Raw genomic sequence first — 25,154 nt, 5'->3', positions numbered from 1 at the left:
ACCCTGTGCTGTTGTAAACCAGCCAAGCTTCAGCATATCACTCTCTGTACCTGATCTCCTCTAGCTGTCCATCAACAGCTTGGCCAGATGATCTTGAAAAGGCACTAACCTTCTGAAAGTCTCCATATCCACCTGAGAAATCTAGCAGTGACATCCACAACTGCCCACACTCCTTACCACCTAATTGAAACTAAGGTTAAAAAAAAAAGACTGAACATCAACTCTAGTTTAACCCATTTATTGACAAAATGAAAAAAAATCACTTTAAAAGGGGATACAGCATCAAAAATATAGTTAACAGAACAGAAGGGGAGGATAGGTTGCACATATCATTAGAAGAAAGGGAAGGACCAGGAATTGGGTAAGGTAGGAGAAGCAACAGAGTATCTGCTAAAATCCTGAAGCTAACCTTTCAGTTCTTTGGCTGCCACTCGATCACTCTTGGACAGGATTAACAGCTGGAATTGGTTTAAGGAGACCATCCAGAGAGTCTATCTACAAATTGCCAAAGGATGACAGGGAGGGAAAAATGTATGGAATCCCAAAGGATTCTCTTGTTGAACCCTCTGCCAAAACCTTTTTCATGGTGGGAAATTCAATCCAGGGCCCAGTTCAGCCACCAATTGGTTATGTGACTTTAGACTAGTCATTTTCCCTCTCTGGGTTCTTTGCTCTACTGTAAAACAAGCAAGTTAGGCTTGATGGCAGATTTTCCTCTGGCTGCAGATTTCTGCAATGCCAAGTGTGCTAGTAATCTGAGCTGGGCCAACAGACTGGCAGAGCTACTGGAGAAAAGAAGCTACTACAGGGCTCACCCAGAGCAACACAATGCTGGTCTCACATGTTTTCCTCAACAGCAGCAGCAGTAGTAGTAGCAGCAGCAGCAGCAGCAGCAATTCAGAGTGGAGCAAACACACTCATGAGAAACTCACTCTCACTACAGGAGTGGCCTTTGTATGGTGGCTCTGAGGGAGTTCAGGTTTAATTCTACACAGAATGTGGAGCCAGAGGACCAAGAGATGAGCCAAATAAGACAATCACTCTATGCACAGTCTCAGGAAGGCAGGGCAGTGGAGACCATAGAGTCTGATAAAGGTGAAGACAGAAAGCATAGAGGGCTGAGGACTTTGGAGGAGGGTTGGAAGGGGTTGGGAGATAAAGCCACTAAGCATCTGGCTGTGTAGTGAACCACCTTCTTCAGATACCCTTCCTCCTTCAGAGTGGGGGTGGGTGGGAGGGATGACCTTGGTCTAGCAAAAGCAGCTTTTCAAATAGAGATGCCACCCTTGGCATCAAATCCTTGGTTCCTGAGGGGTTGGCAATTATCAGCAGGGGTTATGAGTTGTTTCTTTGGGCTGGTGTCAAATGAGGTAGGTTACCCCTCCCCCTTCCCTCCTGCCCCTCTCCCATGCCAAGGGGAAACGGGGGAGATTGTAGTTGGCTATCCTCCCATCCTGAGCCACTGTCCTCTTGAGGGGGACTGAAGCCCTTTCTTGACATCTGGGAAGGTCAAGTCTGGCCTAAGCACATTGGCCAGGAAGCTAGGGAGCCAGCTGCCTCCCACAATCCATGAAGGTTTGTGTCAGTGATAACTCCAAAGGCCAAGGCTCTCCAAATGTACAGGTTTCTGTCTGGGGAAAAGACTCATTTCATTTGTGAGGTCCAGAACCACACAGTTTTATAATTAAGACAGCCAGTAAGACCGGGGCAGGGAGAGAGAGATGTATCACCATACACCTGCATGTGTGGGAAGGGGAAGAAGACACTAGGAGGGGAAAAATCTCTGATCCTGGACTATTTTAGAAGGGGGCTTTGCTACTCGCCCCCATTGTAATAGTGTCAGAGGCGCAGCCTTTGGCAAATTCTCTGACTACCCCAAGCTAGGGTAGTCAGACAGTCATCCCTAAGTCAAGGCAACTCAGCAAAGCTTTAGGAAGCAACCTCTCTACAAAAGGCACATGGAGGGCCTCCAAAGAGCATAAAACACTGGCTAGGGGCAGAGGGAGGCCTAGTGGCAGAAACCCAGGACTGGGGCAGGGGGTTCCCCCCACCACTCTAGTTCACTGCTCCAAGCCCTTAAAAGGCAAAGATGTACTACTCTTGGCAAAGGTCTTCATCAGATTACTGGGATAGACGCACCCTAGCTTCTCTGGGGTTGGGAAACCCCATACCCTATAGAGTGACAGGCTCAGCCGATCCCCAATATAGAAGGGCCCCACCCATTTGGCACTGTTGCCATTCCTGGGGAGGGACAGCAGGAGGACCTGGTCACCTACATTCCACTCCGTCTCCTGGGTCTCCTGCTTGAATCGCCGATTCTCGGCTTTCTCGCAGGGCTTTTCCGCCACCCTCAGGTGCAGCTCCAGCAGCTCGCTGAGCAACTGGAGCAGGAAAATATCCATCTTGAGCCCTTCAATGTTTGCACTGCTCATCTCCCACCACAAAGGCTTGGTCAGTCTCTCCTCACCTCCTGTCAGGATCCGGAATGGGGTAGCCTCCGTGGAGGAGGCCCTGAAGGCCAGATGCAGCAAGGGCAGAGAGGCTGCCCACTTCTTGCCATACAGGAAGATGAATTCCTTCAAGGCTCTCTTGAATTCCCAGTAGGCCTCTGAGCTAGTCAGACAGGTGAACTGGAGAACCCTACTCAGGGTGACTACCTGAGCTCCTAGGGCCAAGCCACAGCTCACTAGGACATGTCGGGCGAATTGGGGACCTTGGGCTGCCTCCAGCTTCACAGGAACCCCCCACCTGGAAAACACATGTTGAAGTAACAGCTGGGCCACTGCCATGTGTGTATAGGGCTTCAGTGGGAACGCTTCCACCCAGCGGGTGTTGGGGTCAGCCACAATGAGCACGTGCTTATAGCCCTCCTCACTTCCAGTGACTGGACCGACCACCTCCATCTGCAGGTTCGCCCAAGGAGCAGTGGACCTGATGGGCCACGGAGATTCAATAGCCTTCAGCTCACAGCCTCCAAGGCTGCGGGGAAGGCAGAACAAGCAGCTCCTGCAATAATCTTTCACATGTTCCTGTATCCCAGGCCACCAGCCCAGCAACCGCAGCTTTCTGTAGGTCTCCTCTGGCCTCTGGTGGCCCCCTACGGGGACGTCATGCACAGAGAAAATCAGATCCCTTCTCAGTTGCCTAGGAACTACCCAGACTTTGGGCTTTTTATCTCCCTTGAACATAAGCAGGCCACTCTCCTTGTCCAGGCTGAGTGACTGAAAGGCAGAACTAAAAGGGGAGGAACCAGATACTTTCTGACCAGCCTGAAGCTTGGCAATGACATCTGCTAGGGTGCTGTCACTCATTTGCAGTGCTAGTAGATTGGGCTTCTTGCCCATCAAATGAGGAGTCACTGCAGGGACTGGCACATCCGTTGGCAAATCCCAGCACTGCCCACCCCCTTGGGCACCTTGCTTAGCCAGGGTGTCTACAGTCACAGCAAACAGAGAGCCCCGGTAGGAGGTTCGGTAGATAAATGGCAGGGATGAGAGACTAGAAGTGAGTGATATGATGTAAGAAAGCAGGTTTGGGTGAGGTAGGGGGGCCCCATCAGAGGACAGGAAGCCCCTGGCCTTCCAGAGGGGTAGCAGCTCCCACAGGAGGCTGAAAATCCAGCTGCAGTGGGTAAGGAAAACTACTGGGAACTGTGACTGGCCAAAGTGCTCCAGACCACAGGCCACAGCCGCCAGGTGGGCATAAGTGGGAGTGGAAGGGGCACAGGAAAAGGAAAGGGAGACAGGGGGGCTGGTGGGAGACAGGACATAGAGACCAAAGCCAGCACACCACTCATCATCACGGTAGTAGCAATAGCCTGACACGTGAATACAGATAAAAGTGGACAGGTCAGAAAAAGGAGGTAGAACCTGGAAGAATCGAGGCATGGAAGAAACAGGTGGCAGCAGTTGGTTTTCCCCCAGCAAGCCCTGCAAGAGGGTTAACTCTAATGCCCTTTTGCCTTTATCCTGTACCAAGACGGACCATCGGATCAACCATGCTTTGGAAACCCCACCGCCCTCTTGTGCCTCAGGGTCTACAGTGGTCCGGGAGGTATAGGAAAGATCTAGGACCACTGGGGAATCTCCAAGACAGTGAGAAAAATGCTTGAGCGCCCAGGCCACTGCATAGGGACTGTCTCCCCCTGATTGAGGGCCCTCACTGTCCTCACCAGGGAGGAGGGGCTTCGAGGTATAGGCAATGAGGTGCTTTTTTCCCGAGTGCTCTTGATGAAGGATGGCTGTGAGTACCACTTGGCTCACTGTCACCTCCAGGTAGAAGGGCAGCTGGGAGTTGGGGGCTGTCAGGCAGAGGACAGACACCAGGGCCTGCTTCAGGGCCAAGAAGGCCTTCTCATGCTCCCTGTCCCACTGCCAGTCTGGCTTCTGCTTGAGGAGGCAGTGTAGGGGGCCCACAAGGGCTTCATAGTCAGGGATGGCATTCCGGTGGGAGTCCATAAACCCCACAAAGAAGGACAGAGCTGTGAAGTTTCTGGGGATGGTCATCTGGGCCAGCTGAGCTAGGATCTGCTGGCAAGGAACATTTCCATCCCAAGGGATGTCCAGGTTGGGAGAGGTCACCCCCGGCAGGAGGTCAATGTCTAGAGCTCCGTCAGGAGGGTCATGCAGGCTGAGGTACTGAAGGATTTCCTCAGAAAGGGAAGGGCACTCAACACGGAATGGTGACTCCCAGGAAGAATCAAGACTGTCCTCCTCTGCTGTTTCTGGTATCCCTTGCCCATCCCTCTGCTCCTCTTCCTGCCTTTCTTCCTTTTCCTCTCTGGTTTCTTCCACATCCTGAAGTTTCTCCACAGGCCCAGGGTCAGAGTCATCACTCAGCTCTGAGATGCTGGCTGAAATGGGAGGAAGAGTCTTCCACACCTTCAAGAAGTTGCCGATGTCCATGTCCAACCTACAGACAAAAACAAGTCAAAGGAGAAGGGCAACCCCACCCCCAAAGGTCATCCAAGGGGAAATTCATTCTACACCTAAATGTCCTTGAACACCAGCCTCTTCTATGGCTAGGCTTAGTCAGATCCATACCTGTACCTGCCAGAACCTCAACATTACAGACTTTTCTATGGCTAGAAGTCTTAGCAAATAAAATCCTCACTGATCAAGACACATGTAAACTAGTTTTAAGCCAATGGAATCTAGTCTGGCACCCTTGGGGACAGGATAACATGTGAAGGAAAGCTTGACCCACAGCAGGCTAACCTCAACCTCATTTCCACACTGGTGAAAGTTGACTTCAAGACCTGGCCTGGGAAGCAGGACCTGGCCAGGTCCAGTCAGAGCCAAGATCCCTGCTGGTCCTAGGAAATGGAAGATAGGTAGGAAAGTGACTCAAAGCAAGTAGATGCCAAAAGATAGCTGCTAGTTGCTATAGACCAGTTCTGCTAGCACTGACAAAGTGACTTGGAAAAGTCACTATAGTCTCAGATTCTTCTCAAGGGTCAAAGGAGATGGTTACCATGACAGTGTGAACTCAAGACACATCTGCTCCTTTAAACCTTAGCCAGCACAGGTTGCCCACGCCTATAATCCTAGCTACTCAGGAGGCTGAGATCTGAGGATCCTGCCAGCCTGGGCAGACAAATTCAAGAGACTTTTACCTTGAATTAACCAGAACAAAACTGGAAGCTCAAATGGTAGAGCATTAGCCGAGTGGAAAATCTAAGGGAGAGTGTCAGGCCCTGAGTTTAAGCCCAGAATTGGCATCAAAATAATAATAATAATAACAATAACAATAATAATAATAAGGAGCACAAATACCAGTTGTAGAAGGATACATATTAGTAGTAAACCTTGTAAGTAAAACATTGAAAGCATCCTGTAAGTGGCTGATAGATACATCAGTATGTAATAGAAGTATAAAGATGTAAAAAAGCCAAGTGGCCCTGTTCATTAGTAAGCATTCGGCACATGGTGGCTAGTACAAGCTAAGAAGGATTTGATCAGTCCCTGGAGAGCTTGGGAGGCAGGGCAGGTCTGACCTTTTACCTGTTTGGCTTCTTTAGAAATTCATCCAATGTGGGGCCATCACGACCCAGAGGGTCATCTGGTACCATGAAGAGATTCCCCGCAAACGTGAAAGGCAGCAGGCTGACCCGGGGAGAGAAAGGGGCATGTCATAGATGAGCTCTTGATTCATAACTGTCCCATATATAGTAGCCTGGTGCTGCCATAGACACTTAGACCTCCTTCCCCCAATCTCCAGGCTGGTGATGCAATCCCTACTCCCAGACCCCTTTCTCTTCACCAACATTTCTCCTATGGAGTGCCCAGCATCAAGCAGAAGGATAAGTTCACGCCCCCAGGGAGCACCTCACCGATCTGTGACCATCACTTTCTTGGAGTTATTCATCAAGACGTGAATCTGCTCATTGGTAACAATGACGCCATCTGTCTCTTCGGCCAGCTTTACCATGAACCTGCGTGGAGATAGAGGACTGCTAACTACCCAGTAACCATCTCTTTTATTTTCTGGAGACTAGAAAAATGAACTAGGCAGATGCAGGTGACTCACATCTGTAATCCTAGCTACTCAAAGATGGGACATCTGAGGATCATGATTCAAAGCCAGCCTGGGCAGTAAACTCCATGAGATTCCTATCTGCAATTAACCTTCAAAAGCCCGAAGTAGAGTTGTGGCTCAAGTGTAGAGGGCCAGCCTTGAGGAAAAACTGCTCAGGGACAGCACTCAGATGCTGAGTTCAAGCCCCAGTACTGGCAAACAAAAAGAAAAAGAAAAAAAAGAAAAGCAAGAGAGGGGGAAAAAATAGGAATAGAAAATGAATTAGCAGTTCCACAATGAAGTATGTTAGACAAAAACACTACTCCTTGTAGTCAAAGTGCCAGGGCTCCAGAGCACATTCCCTCCTCTGTGTAGCCATCTGGCATCATCAAGAGCCCCCAGCACTATGGATCAGGATGCATATAGCTCCCAGTATATAAATGAACATATTCCCTATGATACACACACACACACACACACACACACACACACAGGCACAGCTTTTCTTGTACTTGCAAGATTGGAGACAAAATACCCACCCCATACTGCTGTGAGTAGTAAATTGAAGAGATGCAGCATTCTAGTATCTAGCTCAGCATCTGCCACACAGTCTATACACAAATATCCCAGTTCTCTTTGCCAATGCACAACATTCATACACGTGCCAAGACACAGGTATATACACTAGCATGTATAAAAATAAATTGTGGGGCTGGGAAGGTTGCTCAGTGGTAGAGCGCTTATCTTGCATGCCTAAGGCCCTAAGTTCAACTCCTCAGCACCACATAAGCAAAAAGAAAAAAGCCGGAAGTGGTGCTGTGGCTCTAGTGATAGAGTGCTAGCCTTGATCTGAAGAGCTGAGGGACAGTGCCCAGGCCCAGAGTTCAGGCCCCACGACCGGACCCAAAAAAAATTTAATTAATTAATTGTGTTGGGCTTGGAATGTGGCTTAATGGTAGAATGCTTGCCTAGCATGAATGAAGCCCTGGGTTCAACTTCTCAATACACATAAACAGAAAAGGCCAAAGTGCCACTCTACCTCAAGGAGTAGAGCACTAGCCTTGACAAAAGCAGCTCAGGGACAGTGCCCAGGCCCTGAATTCAAGTCCTCAAGTCCCAGGACTGGCAAAAAAAATAAAGTTGTGGAAAAAAAAATTTTTTCCGAAGACCACCCTCTCTCTAAAGAAGGTGGTGATCACAAAAGAGGATACTCAGTTCACCCACTGAAAAGTTTCATCTAACTACCCAATTATGCTATTCAGGAAGTGCCCAGCAGGGGTCCTTCTGCAGTCAAGCATCTCTCCTCAAACCCAGTCCTGAACAGAGGATCTTACAGAACTTACACCAGGGGCTGCTTATTAAAGGAAAAAAGTCTGAGTGGCACATTCCAAGCTCTGAGACTAGATGGATGGATGTCAGATCTTGAGGAAAGTAGAAAAGAAACAACTCCTTGGCTAGCAAGGGAGGTGCTAAATAAAGCCAAGATCTCTATCTGTCAGACATCTACTGCCTTGCTGCAGTAGAGACAGGACTACAGAATTCCCCAGGCAGTCCAGGCCAGCCTAACTCCATTTTTAGAGACTAGTCTACAGGTCATCTACATGCAGCTGCATACATACCTCCTCCCAGTACCAGGGCTTAGGGGAAGAAAAGACTAAAGGAATTCTTTGAAAACACTGATTTCACCCCAAACTGGCAACCAAAAACCTGAGGTACTTCTGATGCTCACTTGAAGCATGATGCTCATGCAATGCAAAGCCAAGGAACTCATGGATGACCTTCTTAGCCAAAAAGAGCTCACCTTGAACTCTCTCTTCACTTTTACCACATCCTCCTCTTGTTCATAACTCCCGACCTCTATTTCCCCAGGGAAGATAGACTGGAGTCCACATCACACGCCAGCCCACAGAGAGGCCTGGGGAACTGCATACCTGTAATCACAGGTGGTGATCTTCTTGCCATTCTCCAGCTGGGAAGGGGTGATTGAAAGCATCTTGAGTGAGTGGAGTTTTGTCAGGAAGTGGCTTTCTGGTGGTAAAAGATGGAAAAGAGAGATGATTAGGGAAAGGCCACAGTGGGGTAGCAGGAGGGTGGAGCCAAAAGGCAGGGAGAAGAAAAGCATAGTAATGGAGGAAGGGTTGGGCAGGCATAGTAGTATCTCACCTCGCACTCTCCGGTTCTTCCTCAGCTGCCAGGTGGGCACAAATACAGTGATCTCCCGGTGTCCCCGGTTCCAGAAATACTGCACTGCCATGGCTATACCTCGGCAGGAGAAGAAGTGCTGAAGGCCATGCCTGTGGGGTGGAGGAAGTGGCATCCTCTGTCAGGAGAAATGACCTTGCCTCATCACTCTTCTCTCAAACCCAGCCCCAGGCATCAGCAATGACGTTCTCCCTTCCCTCCATCTGTTTGAAGATCCACTGAATCTTCCCATATCCACTGGATACAGGACACTTGCAGATACTGTGTGTGCACATACACATACACATGCACAAAGATGTGTAGTCTATGTGCATGCATGCATGCATGCATGCAAATATATATATATATATATATATATATATATATATATATATATATATATATATATATATGTGACATAAAAGACAAGAGAAAGAGGGAAGCCTCTATCCTGGACTCAGTTTTAGCTTGAAGCAAAAAAAAAAAAAAAAGTCCCAATCACCTACTATGTGCTCAGAGCATTCTCATCAAGAATAACTACTCCAGCATGTGATAAATTATGTGGTTTGACACTTACTTGTGCTGATACGTCTCAGCAGTAATCATTGAGCAGGGCAGGCAATCTCTAAGGGCTAGAGTGGTCAGTTAGAACTTCAGAAATCTGTTCTGTGTTAGGTCTTGATGTCTGGACCAAAGGTTTTCATCTCTGAGCCTGCTTCTGCATTTATCACAGAAGAAGAACAGAAACTTACCCTTATAGGGATGCTATAAGAATCCCATGCACTAGCCGGGCGCTGGTGGCTCACGCCTGTAATCCTAGCTACTCAGGAGGCTGAGATCTGAGGATCGCGGTTCAAAGCCAGCCCGGGCAGGAGAGACCGTGAGACTCCTATCTCCAATAAACCACCAGAAAACCGGAAGTGGCGCTGTAGCTCAAGTGGTAGAGCGCTCGCCTTGAGCTGAAGAGCTGAGGGACAGCGCCCAGGCCCAGAGTTCAAGCCCCACGACCGAAAAAAAAAAAAAAAAAAAAAAAAAAAAAAAAAAAAAAAAAAGAATCCCATGCACTGCCAGAGGCCAAGTGACTCACTCCTGTAACCCTAGCTTCTCAAGAGACTGAGATCTGAGGATCCTGGCTAAAAGCTAGCCCAAGCAGGGAAAGTCTCTGACACGTTCATATCCGATTAACCAACAAAAGCCAGAAGTAAAGTCAGCTGGAAGTGGTAGAGTGCTAGTCTTGAGCTGAAGAGCATTCGGGCCCAGAGTTCAAACCCCATGACCGACAAAAAAAAGAAAACCAGAAGTAAAGTAAACTCAAGTAGCAGAGCTCTAGCCTTGATCAAAAAAACTTAGGAGCCAACCAGCCAGATGTTAAAGTGGTTCACTTGTAATCCTAGCTACTTAGGAGGCTGACATCTGAGGATTGCAGTTTGAAGCCAGACCTGGCAGTAAAGATAATGAGATTCTTTTTTTTTTTTTTTTTGGGGGGGGGGGTCTGGTCCTGAGGCCTGAACTCTGGGCCTGGGCACTCGCTGTTCCTCAGCTCTTCAGCTCAAGGCTAGCACTCTACCACTTGAGCCACAGCGCCACTTCTGGCTTTTTTTTGCTTATGTGGTGCTGAGGAATCGAACCCAGGGCCTCAGGCATGCAAGGCAAGCGCTCTACCACTGAGCCACCTTCCCAGCCCAGTAATGAGATTCTTATCTCCGATTAAGTACCCCCCCCAAAAAAAAAAAAAAAAAACAACGAAGTGGAGCTTTAGCTCAAGTGGTTGCACACTGGCTTTGAGCAAACAAAAGCTCAGGGACAGTACCTGAGCCCTGAGTTCAAGCCCCAAGACTGGCACAAAAAAGAACAAAAGAAAGAAAGAAAGAAAAAAGGAAGGAAGGAAGGAAGGAAAGAGGGAAGGAAAAGAACAATCACAGCTGGGTGCTGGTGGTTCACACCTATAATCCTAGCTACTTATAAGGCTGAGATTTAAAGATTGCAGTTCAAAGCCAGCCTGAGCAGGAAAATCTGTGAGACTTTCATCTCTAAATAGCTACCAGAAAACCAGAAATGGCACTGTGTCTCAAAGTGGTAGAGTGCTAGCCTTGGACAAAAAAGCTCAGGGACAGCTCAGGCCATGAGTTCAGTCCCCACAACCAACAAAAAAAAAAAGAGGGGGGAATCTCAGGGACAGTGCCCAGGCCCTGAGTTCAAGACCCAGGACTGGCACACATACACATACAAACACACACACACACACACACACACACACAAATAAACAATCAGTACCTGCCACAGTGTGGGTACTCAGCATATGCCACTTCCCTCCTATCTTTCTCCTCTTTGAATCCTTTCACCTCTATGGAGGTTATGAAATAATGGAAGCCTATATTGCATTTTCCAAAGGTGCCTTGTCCCCCCACCCCCACCCCACCCAATGCCCATGGCTACTCACACCATGGCCACGCTGCTACCATCGATGACCACTTGCCGAAGTCTCTGGTTCCCAGGTTCCTCTGATAAGTTCAACTCAAAAGGTGTGTTTAGGGCCTCGTGATACCTCTGGAAACTGGTCACTGTGCTGTTTGCCTGTGGCTGGCAGGGCAACTGCCTTGCTGCCCCCTCCAGAGCCCCCAAGAGCCCTTCCCTCTGGCATTGGTGCTTACTGCTGGGAGTCAAAGTGCTGCTGGACTGGTTATCCCAACTCCCAGGCTCTACCTGGCCCTTTGGCAAGGTGTTACCACCTCTTAACAAAGGCAGGGCTTCATTCTGCAGTTTGGCTACATCCAAAGCTGGACCTGCATCTGTGGGTGCCTTCTGGGCTGCGGGTGTTTTGGGAGCTCTGGAGGTTTTTGAACCTACAGGTGTTTTGGGGGGTGCAGACGCTTTTGGAGCTACAGATCCTGTTTTAGTTGTGGACCCAGTTTGAGTTTTAGGTGTTTTAGAACCTGCAGGTAATGCATTTGTGGCAGGCATCTTCTGAGCTGTGAGAGTTTGGGGAGCTGTAGATGTCACTTGCACTGCTGATACCAATGCTGGTTGACCCACAGCTGCTTTTGGAGCTGTAGATGCCATGTGAACTGCTGGCTTTGTCAGGGCTGAAAGCACTTTGGGAGCTGTAGGTTCTCTGTGTCCTGCTGACATCTTTTGGGCTGTTGAAGGCATGTTGGAAGCTGCATGTGGCCCTTTGGCTGGGGGTGAGCTTTCTGCTTTGGCCACTGTGGCAGCCATGGGCACTTTGAGAGTGTCAGGCACTTCTGGAACTTCAGGGGCTGCCTGGGGTATCAGCCCCTCTTGAGCCACGGGCCTCCCCTGAGCTGTGGGCAGTGCTGGAGAGGACCCTTTTTCCAGACCCTTACAATCTGATGGGCTATGTCCTTGATTCCCAGGGTCAACTTGAGCTTGTAGTTTGAGTGGAGAGGTCAAGGGTGGCCCTATCTGCGGAAGTCGTGAACTAATCTTATGTTTGACCCCAGAGGCCTCCGGGACCACCAGCAAGCTCATGACTTGTGGAGGACTCTCAGGCCTCAGACAGTTCTGTAGGGCTCTCTCTTCTCCCAGCTCCCCATTGGATCTGCAAGCTGGGCTTTCTGCACTAGGCAGGGGAGCTAGCTCCTTCTGTTTCCACTCCAGATTTAAGGGCAAAGCATTCTGTCCTGGCAGCTTCAGCTGAATGGGACCAAGTGGCCTCTGCCAGAAGGGGAAATTGAAGCAGGCTTGGGACAGAAGGCAAGCCAGGTGGAGAGAACGCAATTCATTGATTGTCCAGAAGGATGCTGCAATAGTCCCAGGCCACAAAGGCCCAAAGGCTGGCCCTGGGGTCCAGGCCTTCCATGATGGACACACACTCAGGGATGACGCAGGAGGCTGGAAGGAGAGTTTATCTTCCACTCTCTGTACCTGCTTTTGCTTCAATAAGGCTTGTGTGTGGTGTGCAGAGTCCTCACTACTGGTGGCTTGTGCTGGCCTTTCCTCTGGAGAGCTGTTTTTACCACCCTGGTTGTTGGAACCAAACCTAAAGGAAACAAGGTAGTTAAAAAGGTAGAAAGACACCAGGTACTCAGGAGGCTGAGATCTGAGGATTGTGGTTTGAAGCCAGCCAGGGCAGGAAAGTTCATGAGACTCTTACCTCCAATAAACTATTAAAAAGAAGAAATGGAGGTGTGGCTCAAGTGGTAGAGCACTATTCTTGAACAAAAAAGCTCAGGACAGTCCCCAAGCCCTGAGTTTAAGCCCTAGGACCAGCACAGATTTAAAAAAAAAATAGAAAGGCCAGATGCCAGTGGCTCATGCCTATAATCCTAGTCTGTAATCTTCCTAATATCAGAAGGCTGAGATCTGATAATCATGGTTCAAAGCCAGCCCAAGCAGGAAAGTCCATGAGTGGACTAGAGTGGTAGAGCACCTACTGAGCGCTCTTATCTCCAATTAACCATCAAATAGCCAGAAGTAGCTCAAGTAGCACAGCACCAGCCTTGAGTGAAAAAGCTAAAGGACAGTGCCCAGACCCTGCAGTCAAACCCCACCCAGTGCAGTCACACACACACACACACACACACACACACACACACACACACACACACACACACACTATAGATAGATAGATATAGATATATGAAGGAAGGAGGAGAAATAAAGAAAAATAAGTAAAGCGAGAGAAAGAAGGAGAAAGACAAGGCCAATTTAGACCCCAAACTACTACTACTATTGTTTCTGGGGTGAAGAAGCAAGGACAGGATCAGAAAAGCCAGACATGTTGTCCAGAACTTACCATAGCAGCTGATTTGCTGTCTCCTGCTGTGTGCTCTGGGTTTGGACTAGAGACGGGGTAGCTCCCAGGCTCATCAATCTTTTGGGGTTTTCTGAGCCCCCATTCTGGAAGGACCCTGTCTCCAGGAAGGACTCAGGAGACTCTCCCACAGACACTATAGCTGTGTCTTCCTTCTGCTGGGGAAGGCAGATCGAGACCTCTGGGCTGGAGATGCCAAAGTGGCCGAGCCACTCAATGATGTCCTCTTTGCCTGCAGCATCTCGGACCAGGCTCAGCAGAAGCTCTTGGACTGCTGGGGGCAACTGCAGGAGGTCTCCTGCATACTGGTCACCACGGATCCATACCAGTGCCCCAAAGGCTCGGGTCACCTCAGCTTCCCAGACACCCCGGGGAGTTAGGAAAGAAGCAGGACCCCAACGCAACCTGGCTACCAGCTCCTCCAGCCAGTTCTGGGTCATGGTGAAAGACTCAGTCAGGCCGCCCACCATCAGGGAGCCAGGGGGGCCAGGCACTAAGTAGGCCAGGGTACTCCAACAGAGGCAGTCCAGGAAGAGGCCCTGGGCCCCAAGGAAGGCGCAGTGCAGGACTGGTGGATAGCGAACCTCCTTCCATAGCTCTGGGCTACACAGGCCCTTCAGATATTCCTAGGCACCATAGAGAGAGCAAAAGGAAAGCAGTCCATTACTGACCTGCAGCTGGCTCCACCCTCTTTACCTAAAAATCCAGCCCCTTCCTAAGCCATGTCCTCCCTCTACCTACACAGGGCCAGCTGCTCTTTCCATGATCTTGACCCTCACACCCCATCTCCTTCAGGGAACACTGAGAGCATGTGGCAGACACAAAAAGAGGAGAAAAAGGATCCAGGTACAGAGTCAAGAGATCTAGTTCTACTTCCATCGTGGAGTCATTAGATCGGGATCCTAAGGGCAGGGGATGGAGAGATACAGCATCAGCCTAGTAAGTGCAAAGCCCTGAGTCCAAGCCCTGATACCACACACACACACACACACACACACACACACACACACACACACACACAAAGAATGCAATTAGAAATCAACATGTTCAGCAAGACAAGTTAAACTCAAAAAGCTAAATATTGGGGCTGGGAAGGTGGCTCAGTGGTAGAGCGCTTGCCTTGTAATGTATGAGGCCCTGGGTTTGATTCCCCAGCACCACATAAGCAAAAAAGAAAAAAGCCGGAAGTGGCGCTGTGGCTCAAGAGGTAGAGTGCTAGCCTTGAGCTGAAGAGCTGAGGGCCAGCACCCAGGCCCAGAGTTCAGGTCCCACAACCGGACCCAAAAAAAAAAAAGCTAAATATTGTATATTTTTACTCTTGTGGAAGCTAGACTTATAGGACATTTTATATATGAGGTAGTACATGATTTGGAACTATTTAGGAGGATAAGAGGTGGGGGAAGAGAGGGGAAATGAAAGTTAGAGGATAGCAGGGCATTGGTGGCTCAGGCCTGTTATCCTAACTATTCAGGAGGCTGAGATCTGAGGATCACAGTTCAAAGCTAGCTGGAGCAAAAAAGTCCATGAGATTCTTATCTCCAATCAACCACCAAAAAACAGGAGTGGAGCTGTGGTTCAAAGTGGCAGAGCACTAGCCTTGAGCAAAAAACAGCTCAAGGACAGTGCCTAGGCCCTGAGTTCAAGCCCCACAACTGACAAATAATAAAATAATAAAAAAAGAAGAAAGAGGGTAAATAACTTCAAAGTACATTGCAACTATATATAAAAGTAGTATAAGGAATTTCAGTAAAAGCTGCCAAGAAATAGAGTTGGGGGGGGGGGGCGGGGCAAGAAAAAGAAATAAAGAGGTTTGCCGGGCGCTGGTGGCTCACGCCTGTAATCCTAGCTACTCAGGAGGCTGAGATCTGAGGATTGCGGTTCAAAGCCAACCCGGGAAGGAGAGACCGTGAGACTCCTATCTCCAATAAACCACCAGAAAACCAGAAGTGGCGCTGTAGCTCAAATGGTAGAGTGCTCACCTTGAGCTGAAGAGCTGAGGGACAGTGCCCAGGCCCAGAGTTCAAGCCCCACGACCGACAAAAAAAAAAGAAATAAAGAGGTTTATTCTGATTAATTTGTATCCTGTTTAGAGACCAAAAGGAACAAAAACCAAAGTGAAGGAAATCTGTCATCTTCTAATGGCTTCAGTCTCTTAACCTCTAAAATGATAGATGAAACTAGATACTCCAGGGCCAGTTCTCTGGCATTATATAATTGTGATAGTTAGGGAAAGAGACTGAACACTACTAAGCATTCTCTGTACTTAAGCGTGACGTGGGGCAAGTTATTTATTACCTCATCTTCCCACCAAGCCACCTGATTCCTATTGTCAAGCCAGATTCCACATCATAGGTGTAGTGAGTATTATGGAATACTGACATAGTGCGTTATTGAATACTGACATAGTATGTTCTAGGATATTGACATAATGCGTGTGTTATTGAATACTGTGCCTCAATGGATTGTCTCGCTCTTCAGAGGTCCTAAGTGGGCCTTCCCCAGAATTACAGTCCACATGGACCTGACTTTGAAAGCAGAGCTCTTTCCACCTCTTCTGTCTGACTACCAGGTGACTACAGTGACTAGCAAGTAATCCTAAGAGATTCCAACTTAATCCTGTCTAGTACAACCTGCACTTGTAACCATGGTAACTGTTGCCCAGAGGCAGAGATTAAGTTGCTGGGCCAGTGTCCAAGGTTTTAAAATGCCCCACTGATACATATAATGTCTAATCAGAAGGAAGACCTCTGGCTCTCTGGCCAATCAAGAGGGAGAAAAGTGTCTGGGAGACATTGGGTTCCTCCACTCTCTGTTTGAGTTCCACCAGCACAGGCCCTTGAACTCTAAGAAGCAGGAACACTTGCAGTTAATCCACCAGCCCCTATGGACTGACTGTATCATCCCTCTTCCTGCTTTCCCCAACAGTTCCATTAGAAGATAAATGCTCCATTTCAGATTTTCAACCATCCTGAAGTTCAAGCCAGCACTTCTGCTCAAGTATCCAGGAAATGCTTTCCTGTTTAAACCTATGTTTGACTCTTACACCTGGCCTAAACTATAGACCTGCAACCTCTTCTCCAATCCCTGCTCCAAAACATACTCAGTTGTTAACCTCTGATTTTCAACCAGGCAAAATGACCACAACATTTGATAGGCATCCAGTCAACCCCTCCTACTCAATCTTCACCTGGTCATATGAACCCGCAAGGCAAATCTGACCAGGTACAAAATAACATGTGAAAATAAAGAGGCATGCTGCAAAAGAAAAGTATGGATTCATTCTCTCTGTCTCAGTCTCAGGCTCTGTGTCTCTGTCTCTCTGTCTCTCTCTCTGTCTCTCTCTGTGTCTCTCCCTCCCTCCAAAGATCTTAGAATAATTCTGTCGTGTGTGTGTGTGTGTGTGTGTGTGTGTGTGTGTGTGTGTGTGTGTGTGTGTGTGTGTGTGTGTGTGTGTGTGTGTGTGTGTGTGTGTGTGTGTGTGTGTTCTGGTCCTGGGGCTTGATTCAGGGCCTCTTGATCTTGCTCAGCATCTTGCTACCACTTGAACCACACCTCCAGCCCAGGTTTTTTGCTTGTTAATTGGACATTGAGTCATTTGTACTTTTCTGACCAGGCTGGCTTGAACTGTGAATCTTCAAATCTCAGTTCCCTGAGGAGCTAGGATTATAGACGTGAGCCATTACAGCTAGGCCTGTTCAATATTTTTTTTATTGAAAAGTACAAATTGAGATAGTTTTCAAAATAATCAAAATGACCAGGCATCAATGGCTCTGGCCTATAATCCTAGCTACTCAGGTGGCTGAGATCTGATGATCAAGGTTCAAGACCAACCCAGACAAATCAGATTCTTACCTCCAATTAGCCAGCAAACAGCAGGAAGTGGAGGCATGGTTTAAGTGGTAGAACATAGCATGGAAAAAAAATCACAAGAGAACACTAGGCCTTGAGTACAAGACCTAGTAATGGCATTTAAAAAGTTTATTACCATTACTTTCCTCAGAGATGTAATAAATGATATGAAACACACAAAACATGAATAGGATGCTTCTAAATTAAAAAAAAAACTTTTTTGTGCCGGTATTGAGGCTTGAACTCAAGGCCTAAATGTTGAACCTTAGCTAATTTTAATTCCTTTTTTGCTCAAGAATAGCATTTTATCACTTGAAACAGCTCTACTCCTGGCTTTTTGGTGGTCACTTGGAGCTAAGAATCTCACAGACGTCCCTGCCCATCTGACTTTCAACCATGATCCTCAGATCTCAGCTTTTTGAGTAGCTAGGATTACAGGCATGAGCCACAGGCACCCAGCCAAAATGACTTTTAGACATTGAAAATATGATAGCTAAGCCAAGTGGACTGTCTGTGATCCCAGCTACTTTGGGGCAGGAGGATTACTTGTTAAGGCCATCCCAGGCAAAGTTGTCCACTCCATGTCAAAAGCAAAATAGAAAAACAAAACAAGTAGCCATGCACCAGTGGCTCTTATTTATAATCCTAGCTACTCAGGAGGCTGAGATCTGAGGATCATGGTTCAAAGCCAGCCTCGGCAAGAAAATCCTTGAGACTCAATATGCAAGTAAGAACAAACAAAAAAAAATTATGTCAAATTCTACCCTTCTACAGAAAAAAAAAAAAAAAAAAGAACCAAAAAGCCAGAAGTAGAGCTGTAGCTCAAGTGGTAGAGCACTAGCTTTGAGCCAAAGAAGCTCAGGGACAGTACCCAGGGCCTGAATTCAAGCCCCAGGACTGGTGCGCACGCGCACACGTGTACGCACGCACGCACACACACATACACACACCAACTGAACACCACAACACAACAACACAACAGAACACCAACTGAACACCACATCACAACAGAACACTGTTTGGTAAAATATTTGAAATGTTTCCCAAAAGTTTCTGTGTTAAAGGCTCAGTCCTCAGCTTGACATGGTTGGGAAGGTCTAGAACCTTTGTGATGTCCTTGTAGAAAAAGGTTAGGCCACTGTGAACATATCCTTGAGGGGATGTTGGAAAGCTATCCCTTTCTTTGTCTCTCTCTCTCTCTTTTTTTTTTTTTTTTTGGTTGGTTGTGGAGCCTGAACTCTGGGTCTGGGTGCTGTCCCTCAGCTCTTCAGCTCAAGGCCAGTGCTCTAACACTTGAGCCACAGCATTACTTCTGGCTTTTTCTGCTTATGTGGTGCTAAGGAAGCAAATCCAGGGCCTCATGCATGCAAGGCAAGTGCTCTACCACTGAGTCACCTTCCCAGACCTCTTTTCTTTTTTTAGCAGCCATGAAGTAAGCAGTCTCCACTGCTATGTGTTCCAATCAGGATACACTATGCAATCACAAGCCCAAAGCAACAGGGTCAAGCAATTATGGATGGAAATCACTGAAACCGTGAACCAAATAAGCCTTTCTTGATCATAGGTTGTTTATCTCAGGTATTTTATCACAGTGGTGGAAGGCTAACTAATACGCTAATTAATATGCTAACTAATACATAAAAATTGTTTTGAGAAGCTACTGGAAGATTTAAGGATTAGCAATAGGAACAAAAAATAGACAAAAGCAAAAAAAATTAAAGTAAAATCATAGTACATCTCAGTATATGGATGTGAATATGTGGATAGGCATAATTAAACAACCACTAAAGACAGATTTAGCAGAAAACTCAAACAAGCTACCTTGGGAAGAAAGAAGAAATGGCAATGGAAATAAAAAACAACAACATCTATAATTGATCAAAAGATTATTATATCTAGCTGGATGTCAATGACTCATACCCATTATCCTAACTACTTAGGAGGTTGAGATTGGTAGGATCATGATTTGAGGCTAGCCCAGGAATCTATACAAGAGCCCATCTACAACAATAGCTGGACACAGTGTTGCACATCTGTCATCTGAGCTCTGAGGGAGGCTGAAGTCTAGAGGATTCAAATTTCAGTATAATCTGGGCAAAAGAGAAAGGTTGTAAGATTCCATTTCAGTGAAAGAAGATGAAAGAGGTGGTATGTACCTATCATCCTAGCTAAAATGAGAAATACAGGAAAGAGAAAAAGGAAGGGAGGATTATATTATACTTTTTGATAGAAATGCCAGAGCAAGCATCCATAGGGAAGGGTACTGACAAGGAGATAGGACAGAAAATCACTATCTCCTTTTTTTTTTTTTTTTTGCCAGTCATGAGGCTTGAACTTGGGGTCTGGGCACTGTCACTGAGCTATTTTGCTCAACGCTAGCACCCTGTCACTTTGAGCCACAGCGCCACTTCTGATTTTCTGGTGGCTAATTGGAGATAAAAGTCTCACACTTTCTATCCAGGCTGACTTTGAACCATGATCCTCAGGATCGCAGGCTCTTCATTAGCTAGGATTACAGGTCTGAGCCACTATCTTCTTTTATAAACTTTTTTTTTCTTTGCCAGTCCTGGGGCTTGAACTTGGGCCTGGGCACTGTCCTTGAGTAGTTTCTTTTGCTCAAGGGTAGCACTCTACCACTTGAGCCACAGAGCCACTTCCAGATTTTTCTGTGTATGTGGTACTGAGGAATTGAACCCAGGGTTTGATGCATGCTAGGCAAGCACTCTATCACTAAGGCACATTCCCAGCCGATTCTTTTTTTTTTTTTTTTTTGCAAATTCTTTATTGTGATTGTGGTTTATTGGAGATAGGAGTCTCACGGTCTCTCCTGCCCGGGCTGGCTTTGAACCGCAATCCTCAGATCTCAGCCTCCTGAGTAGCTAGGATTACAGGCGTGAGCCACCAGCGCCCAGCTCAGCCCATTCTTTTATAAACCTTTGAAGTAGGAAGTGGCGCTGTAGCTCAAGTGGTAGAGCGCTTGCCTTGAGCTGAAGAGCTGAGGGACAACGCCCAGGCCCAGAGTTCAAGCCCCACGACCGACAAAAAAAAAAGCTCAGGAACAGAGCCCTGGCCCTGAGTTCAAGTATAAACCTTTGAAGTATTTTTTTAAGCAATTTAAAATGTATATTACTTGATAAAAGTTTAAGTTAGGAATTAGGTACTTGCAACACAATTAGGTAGATGTTTCACAGTTAGCTGGTGGGGAGCGTATAGCCCTATTAGCATTTGCCAATTTCTATGGGGTAAATACTCCCAGTGTGGCTATAAATATTACTCTAGCAGTTTACAAAGTTCTTGAAATTTTAACAGTGGTTCAGGAGGAGCCAAGTCCAACACTCCTCCGACCACAGACAACTTCCTTGGTTCTTCCCATAGTGTAAGGCAAGGACAGATCCATTTCCAACTGACAGCCACACCAAAGTGTACAAGCCTCGCCATAACCCAGAGTTCCAGAATCCAGACTCCAAAAGTCACCTCTCTACCCAAAGTTCACTATCCACTACCACAAAAATCAAGCAAGCAAGCAATCGTCTCTACTGCCGCAGCTATGGTTGGAGCTCAGGGCCATGCACTTGATTAGCTTCCTTTGCTTGGTAGGCAGGTACTCTACCACTTGAACCAAGCTACCAGCCTTTTTTGCTTTAGCTATTTTTCAAATAGTCTTTTTTTTGTTGGTTGTGGGGCTTGAACTCAGGGCCTGGGCGCCATCCCTGAGCCTCTTTGTGTTCAAGGTTAGTACTCTACCACAAGCCACAGCACTACTTCCTGAGACAGAGTCTTGTGCTTTTTCGCACAGGCAGTCCTCTTACCTATGCCTTTACCAAGTAGCCGAGATTACAAATGAGTAGCACCAGATTTTGTTCTTCCACAATCTTTGGACTCCCCATTTTGCTTCCCTCCATCTTCTCCAAACGAGAGAAAGGCAAACATGCCACCTTTTCTTTCTAACACCCAACCCAATCTCACATTGTTGTCAAAGAAGGCAGAAAGAACAAGTAAGGCTTATCCCTGGGCTTTTCTAATCACTATTAAAACTCCTCTCATCCAAACACTGGTAGTTCACACCCATAATCCTAGCTATTCAGGAGGCTGAGAACTGATGATTGAGGTTCAAAGTCAGGCTAGGCAGATAAATCTAAGAGATTCTTTTCCCCAATTAGCCAGCAAAAAGTGAAACAAAGCAAGACACAGAATGGGAGGTATAGCTCAAGTGGTAGAGCACCAGCTTTGAGGAAAAAGCTAAGAGTTGTGAGGCCTTGTACCAGCACAAACACAAAGGAAAAAAAGGAAAGGAAAAAACCAACTGGGAAAAAAAGGGGGAGGGGCAACCTTCTTCTCCTTATTTGCTGTTTTCTCTTCAGAGAAGCCACGATTTTGCTGCGAACATGCTTTACGGCAATATCCTTGATATTTTATAGTCCTCCAAAACTACAAAACAATTTAAAGGTACCCAAGATTTTTCCAGAAATCTAAGTCCATATGATGTACAAATATACCCAGGCCTCTTTCAAGATGATCCTACCTAGTTCCTTCTTAACTCTTCCACTCAGACCCAAACAAGCCAGTCTACCAGATAGCCTTGGTAGAAGAGGCCACAGTCAAAGTCCAAGATTCTGTGTCCGTAAAACTGGGATTGCAGTCAACTAGCCATACCACCTCATGTGGAAAAGACAAGGAATATTCATAAAGCCAAGCCTCTCACTTTACAAACGAGGAGACCAACACTTAGGGGAAAAGTTTTGCTCACTCATACAACTATTTAATAACAGTAATACTTCACTCTATCCCTCACAGCTCTCCACATTTTGCAAAAGTTTTTTTTTTTTTTGGGGGGGGGGTCCGGTCGTGGGGCCTGAACTCTGGGCCTGGGTGCTGTCCCTCAGCTCTTCAGCTCAAGGCTAGCGCTCTACCACTTTTGCTTATGTGGTGCTGAGGAATTGAACCCAGGGCCTCGAGCATGCAAGGCAAGCGCTCTACCACTGAGCCACCTTCCCAGCCCCAGTAGGTGTTTTTTGTTGTTTTTTTTTTTAATTTTTCTTTTTTCTTTTTGTTGGTCATGGGGCTTGAACTCTAGGCCTGGGCGCTATCCCTCAGCTCTTCAGCTCAAGGCCAGCGCTCTACCATTTGAGCTACAGCGCCCCTTCCGCAAAAGTATTTTAATAGCACCTATTATTCCAACTGGCTCTCACAACCCCTCTACAAAGTGGGCATTTTCACATTGTTTTATAGATAAGGGAATTGTCCTCCCAAATAGCAAATTATTCAACCCAGACCCCCCCCCCACTCCCAGCTAGAAGATAGCAAACCCTAATCTCAAGCTCTAAAACACCCCTGAATCTGGGTCATATTTGGTGATGACATGTCAGATTCAGATCTCTAAACCCCTGGGACAAAATCTTATCCTTCTCCCCAAATTTCTTCCTTCTATTCTCTGGGCAACATGAGAGAGAGAGAGTCCTTTCATTAAGCTCCCACCTTTTTTTTTTTTTCCTTTGCCAGTAGGGGAACTTGATCTCAGAGCCTGGGTACTGAGTGCTGCTGTCCCTCAGTTTTGTTTTGTTTTTTTGTTTTTCTCTCAAGGATGGTACTCTAGCACTTAAACCACATCTCCACTTCCGAATTTCTTATTTCCTTAAGAAAGAGATTCTTAGATCTCAACTTCCTGAGTAGCTAGGATTACAGGTGTACAGGCAAGTCACTAGTGCTTGGCTCTGCCACTAGCAGTGCTGTAAAGGCAGTGGGAGAGGGAACTGAGTCACTGGATTTCCTAAAGGTAGCAATGGGAGCTGGCACTGCCAGGCTTGAACTAGCTGAATCAAGACTTAAGCAAGGAGCAGGGGAGCGAGCACCTAGTATACTCACAAAGCTAGAGATGTGGCTTAATGATAGAGTGATAACCTTGCATGCATAAGATCCTGTGTTCAACCACACAGCAACCCCCCCCCCAAAAAAACACAGTAATAAAAGACTGAGTTGTGGTATTTAATAGTAACAAAAATATTTAGAACCCAAGAGATTCTTCCTATGTTTTTTCTTTGTTATAATTTTTGTGCCTATTCTGGAGCTTGAACTCAGGGCCTGAGTATTGTCCCTGTTTTTTTACTCAAGGCTACCACCTAAGCCACGGCACCTCTTCTAACTTTTTGCTGGTTAATTGGAGATACAAGTCCCATGAACTTTCCTGCCCTGGCTGGCTTCAAACCACAGTTTTCAGATCTTAGCCTTCTGAGTAGTTAGGATTACAGGTGTGAGCCACCAACACCCAGCTAGGCCTCTTCCTACTAACCTACCCTGTTCTAGCTTCTGAAACTTCTTACTCTCAAAAGTCTCCAGCCCATCTAGTCTCACTAGACACTCCTCCCCTCCCAGCTCCCACCCCTTCCCTCCCAAAACCTCTAAGGAACTGAAAACCCTCCCTTGCCCCAGCACCTCTGTCAGAAAAGTGCTGATGTAGCAGCTAAAGGAGGGGGGTGAGGGAGGAGCTTTACTGCTGGCTGTATTCTGGGCCTCCTCTCCCTATGGCCTTGATCTAGAATACTGTGTGTCTGGGGGAAGGTGGCTTGGGACAGAGTGAGGCTGTAACATTTCTACCAGGAAAAGATAAGGGAATTTGAGGGCAGTGGGAGCACCCGGAGGCCCAGGCAAAGCAGCAGCTAGGGAGAGAAGCCAGGGAAAATACAGGAGACATACTATGTGACTTGGCCAGTCAAACATCCGGCCGCAATTGCAGGGCCTTTAGTCTCCTCCCAGGTCCTCTCTCATGCCCAAGGGCTACAGTCTTCCCCAGCATCTAACCCTGAGCCCCTTATTCCAGGCAGCCTCGGATATCTAACGTGTGAGGCAGACTCCTGGGCTCCAGTCCAAACCCCACCACCCCACCCCCACTTGGCCCTTAGCACTTAGGCTGGCCTCTCTCGCTCTCTGATCTCCAAACTCCTTATTTCTAAAAATGCCAGCATGGCTTTGGAAGTGTCTCTGAAGACCAGCTCCACCCCCTCCCTTCAAGCCTAGCACTCAGGATTGAAGAAAGATCTAGGCCTTCAGTCTCGGTGAAGAACAAAGGGGTGTGTAGCAAAGCCACAGAAATAACAGGGCCTTACCACCGGTCCCCTGATGGAATCCTGGGGCCTGGCCAGGGACGGCTGGTGGGATAACACACACGGAGAAGGTTCTTCCAGAGCATCGGAGGGACAGAAGTGACACGCAAGAGAGGGGTGGGGCAGAAAAGAGAGAAGGGACCAGAGGGAAGGCGCTTGGGCTGCAGATCTGGAGGCGACAGAACAGCCCTGCCCTCACTACCTGCAAACCCCACTACGGGATCCACTTCAGGGGGTCCTCTGGGGGCCGCTGCCTCCCGAGGAGTCGCAGAGAGAGGCATCGGGCTGGGAGAGGAGCTGTTTACCTTGGCCTTGCCCGTGTTCTCCCGGGGCCCCTCCAGCTGCAGCCAGAAGTAAGAGGTGTCGGGGCGGCTCTGGAAAGCGTTCAACTTGACTCTGAAGATGCGTTGCACTTGGAGCTGCTGCCGCCGCACCCGAGCCTTGGATTTTGTCTGCACCATTAACCATTCCAGCGCCGGGGGTTCGCCCCCCGACAGGAGCATGGCTGCCCCGCCCGCCCTTGGCGAGAGCCAGAATCCCAGTGACACCCGGGTCCCAGCTAGCCCGGCGCTCCAGCCCCGGGGGCCCCCCGGAGCCCAGGCCACGCCCCCTCCTCCCCGCGGCGCCCCCTCCCCCGCGGCGCCCCGCCCCGCCCCGTCCCGCCGACCCCCACCCGCCTCGGCTGGGGCTCGGCCCCCCCTCCCCGCTGCTGCCCCCCCCCCGGCCAGCTCTTCCTG

The 25,154-nt window shown here is 47.9% G+C and overlaps 1 protein-coding gene across 1 annotated transcript; it reads right to left on the bottom strand.

Annotated features, from left to right (window-relative positions):
• Positions 1-222: 222 nt before the first annotated feature.
• Nynrin (NYN domain and retroviral integrase containing) lies at positions 223-24,994 on the bottom strand. Its single transcript, XM_070025996.1, has 8 exons — positions 24,723-24,994; positions 13,454-14,097; positions 11,138-12,697; positions 8,680-8,810; positions 8,448-8,544; positions 6,332-6,433; positions 6,003-6,104; positions 223-4,911 (listed from the first exon to the last, which is right to left on the bottom strand). Exons 1-8 carry the CDS (start codon positions 24,918-24,920, stop codon positions 2,061-2,063), a joined length of 5,685 nt encoding a protein of 1,894 aa, XP_069882097.1. The 5' UTR covers positions 24,921-24,994; the 3' UTR covers positions 223-2,060.
• Positions 24,995-25,154: the final 160 nt, after the last annotated feature.

This window comes from Dipodomys merriami, unplaced genomic scaffold (assembly GCF_024711535.1).
Source record: "Dipodomys merriami isolate MVZ:Mamm:240054 unplaced genomic scaffold, mDipMer1.0.p SCAF_1, whole genome shotgun sequence".
NCBI classification, from domain to species: domain Eukaryota; kingdom Metazoa; phylum Chordata; class Mammalia; order Rodentia; family Heteromyidae; genus Dipodomys; species Dipodomys merriami.
Note: the sequence above shows the minus strand (reverse complement) of the source record. Positions and strands in the feature narration are given on the sequence as shown.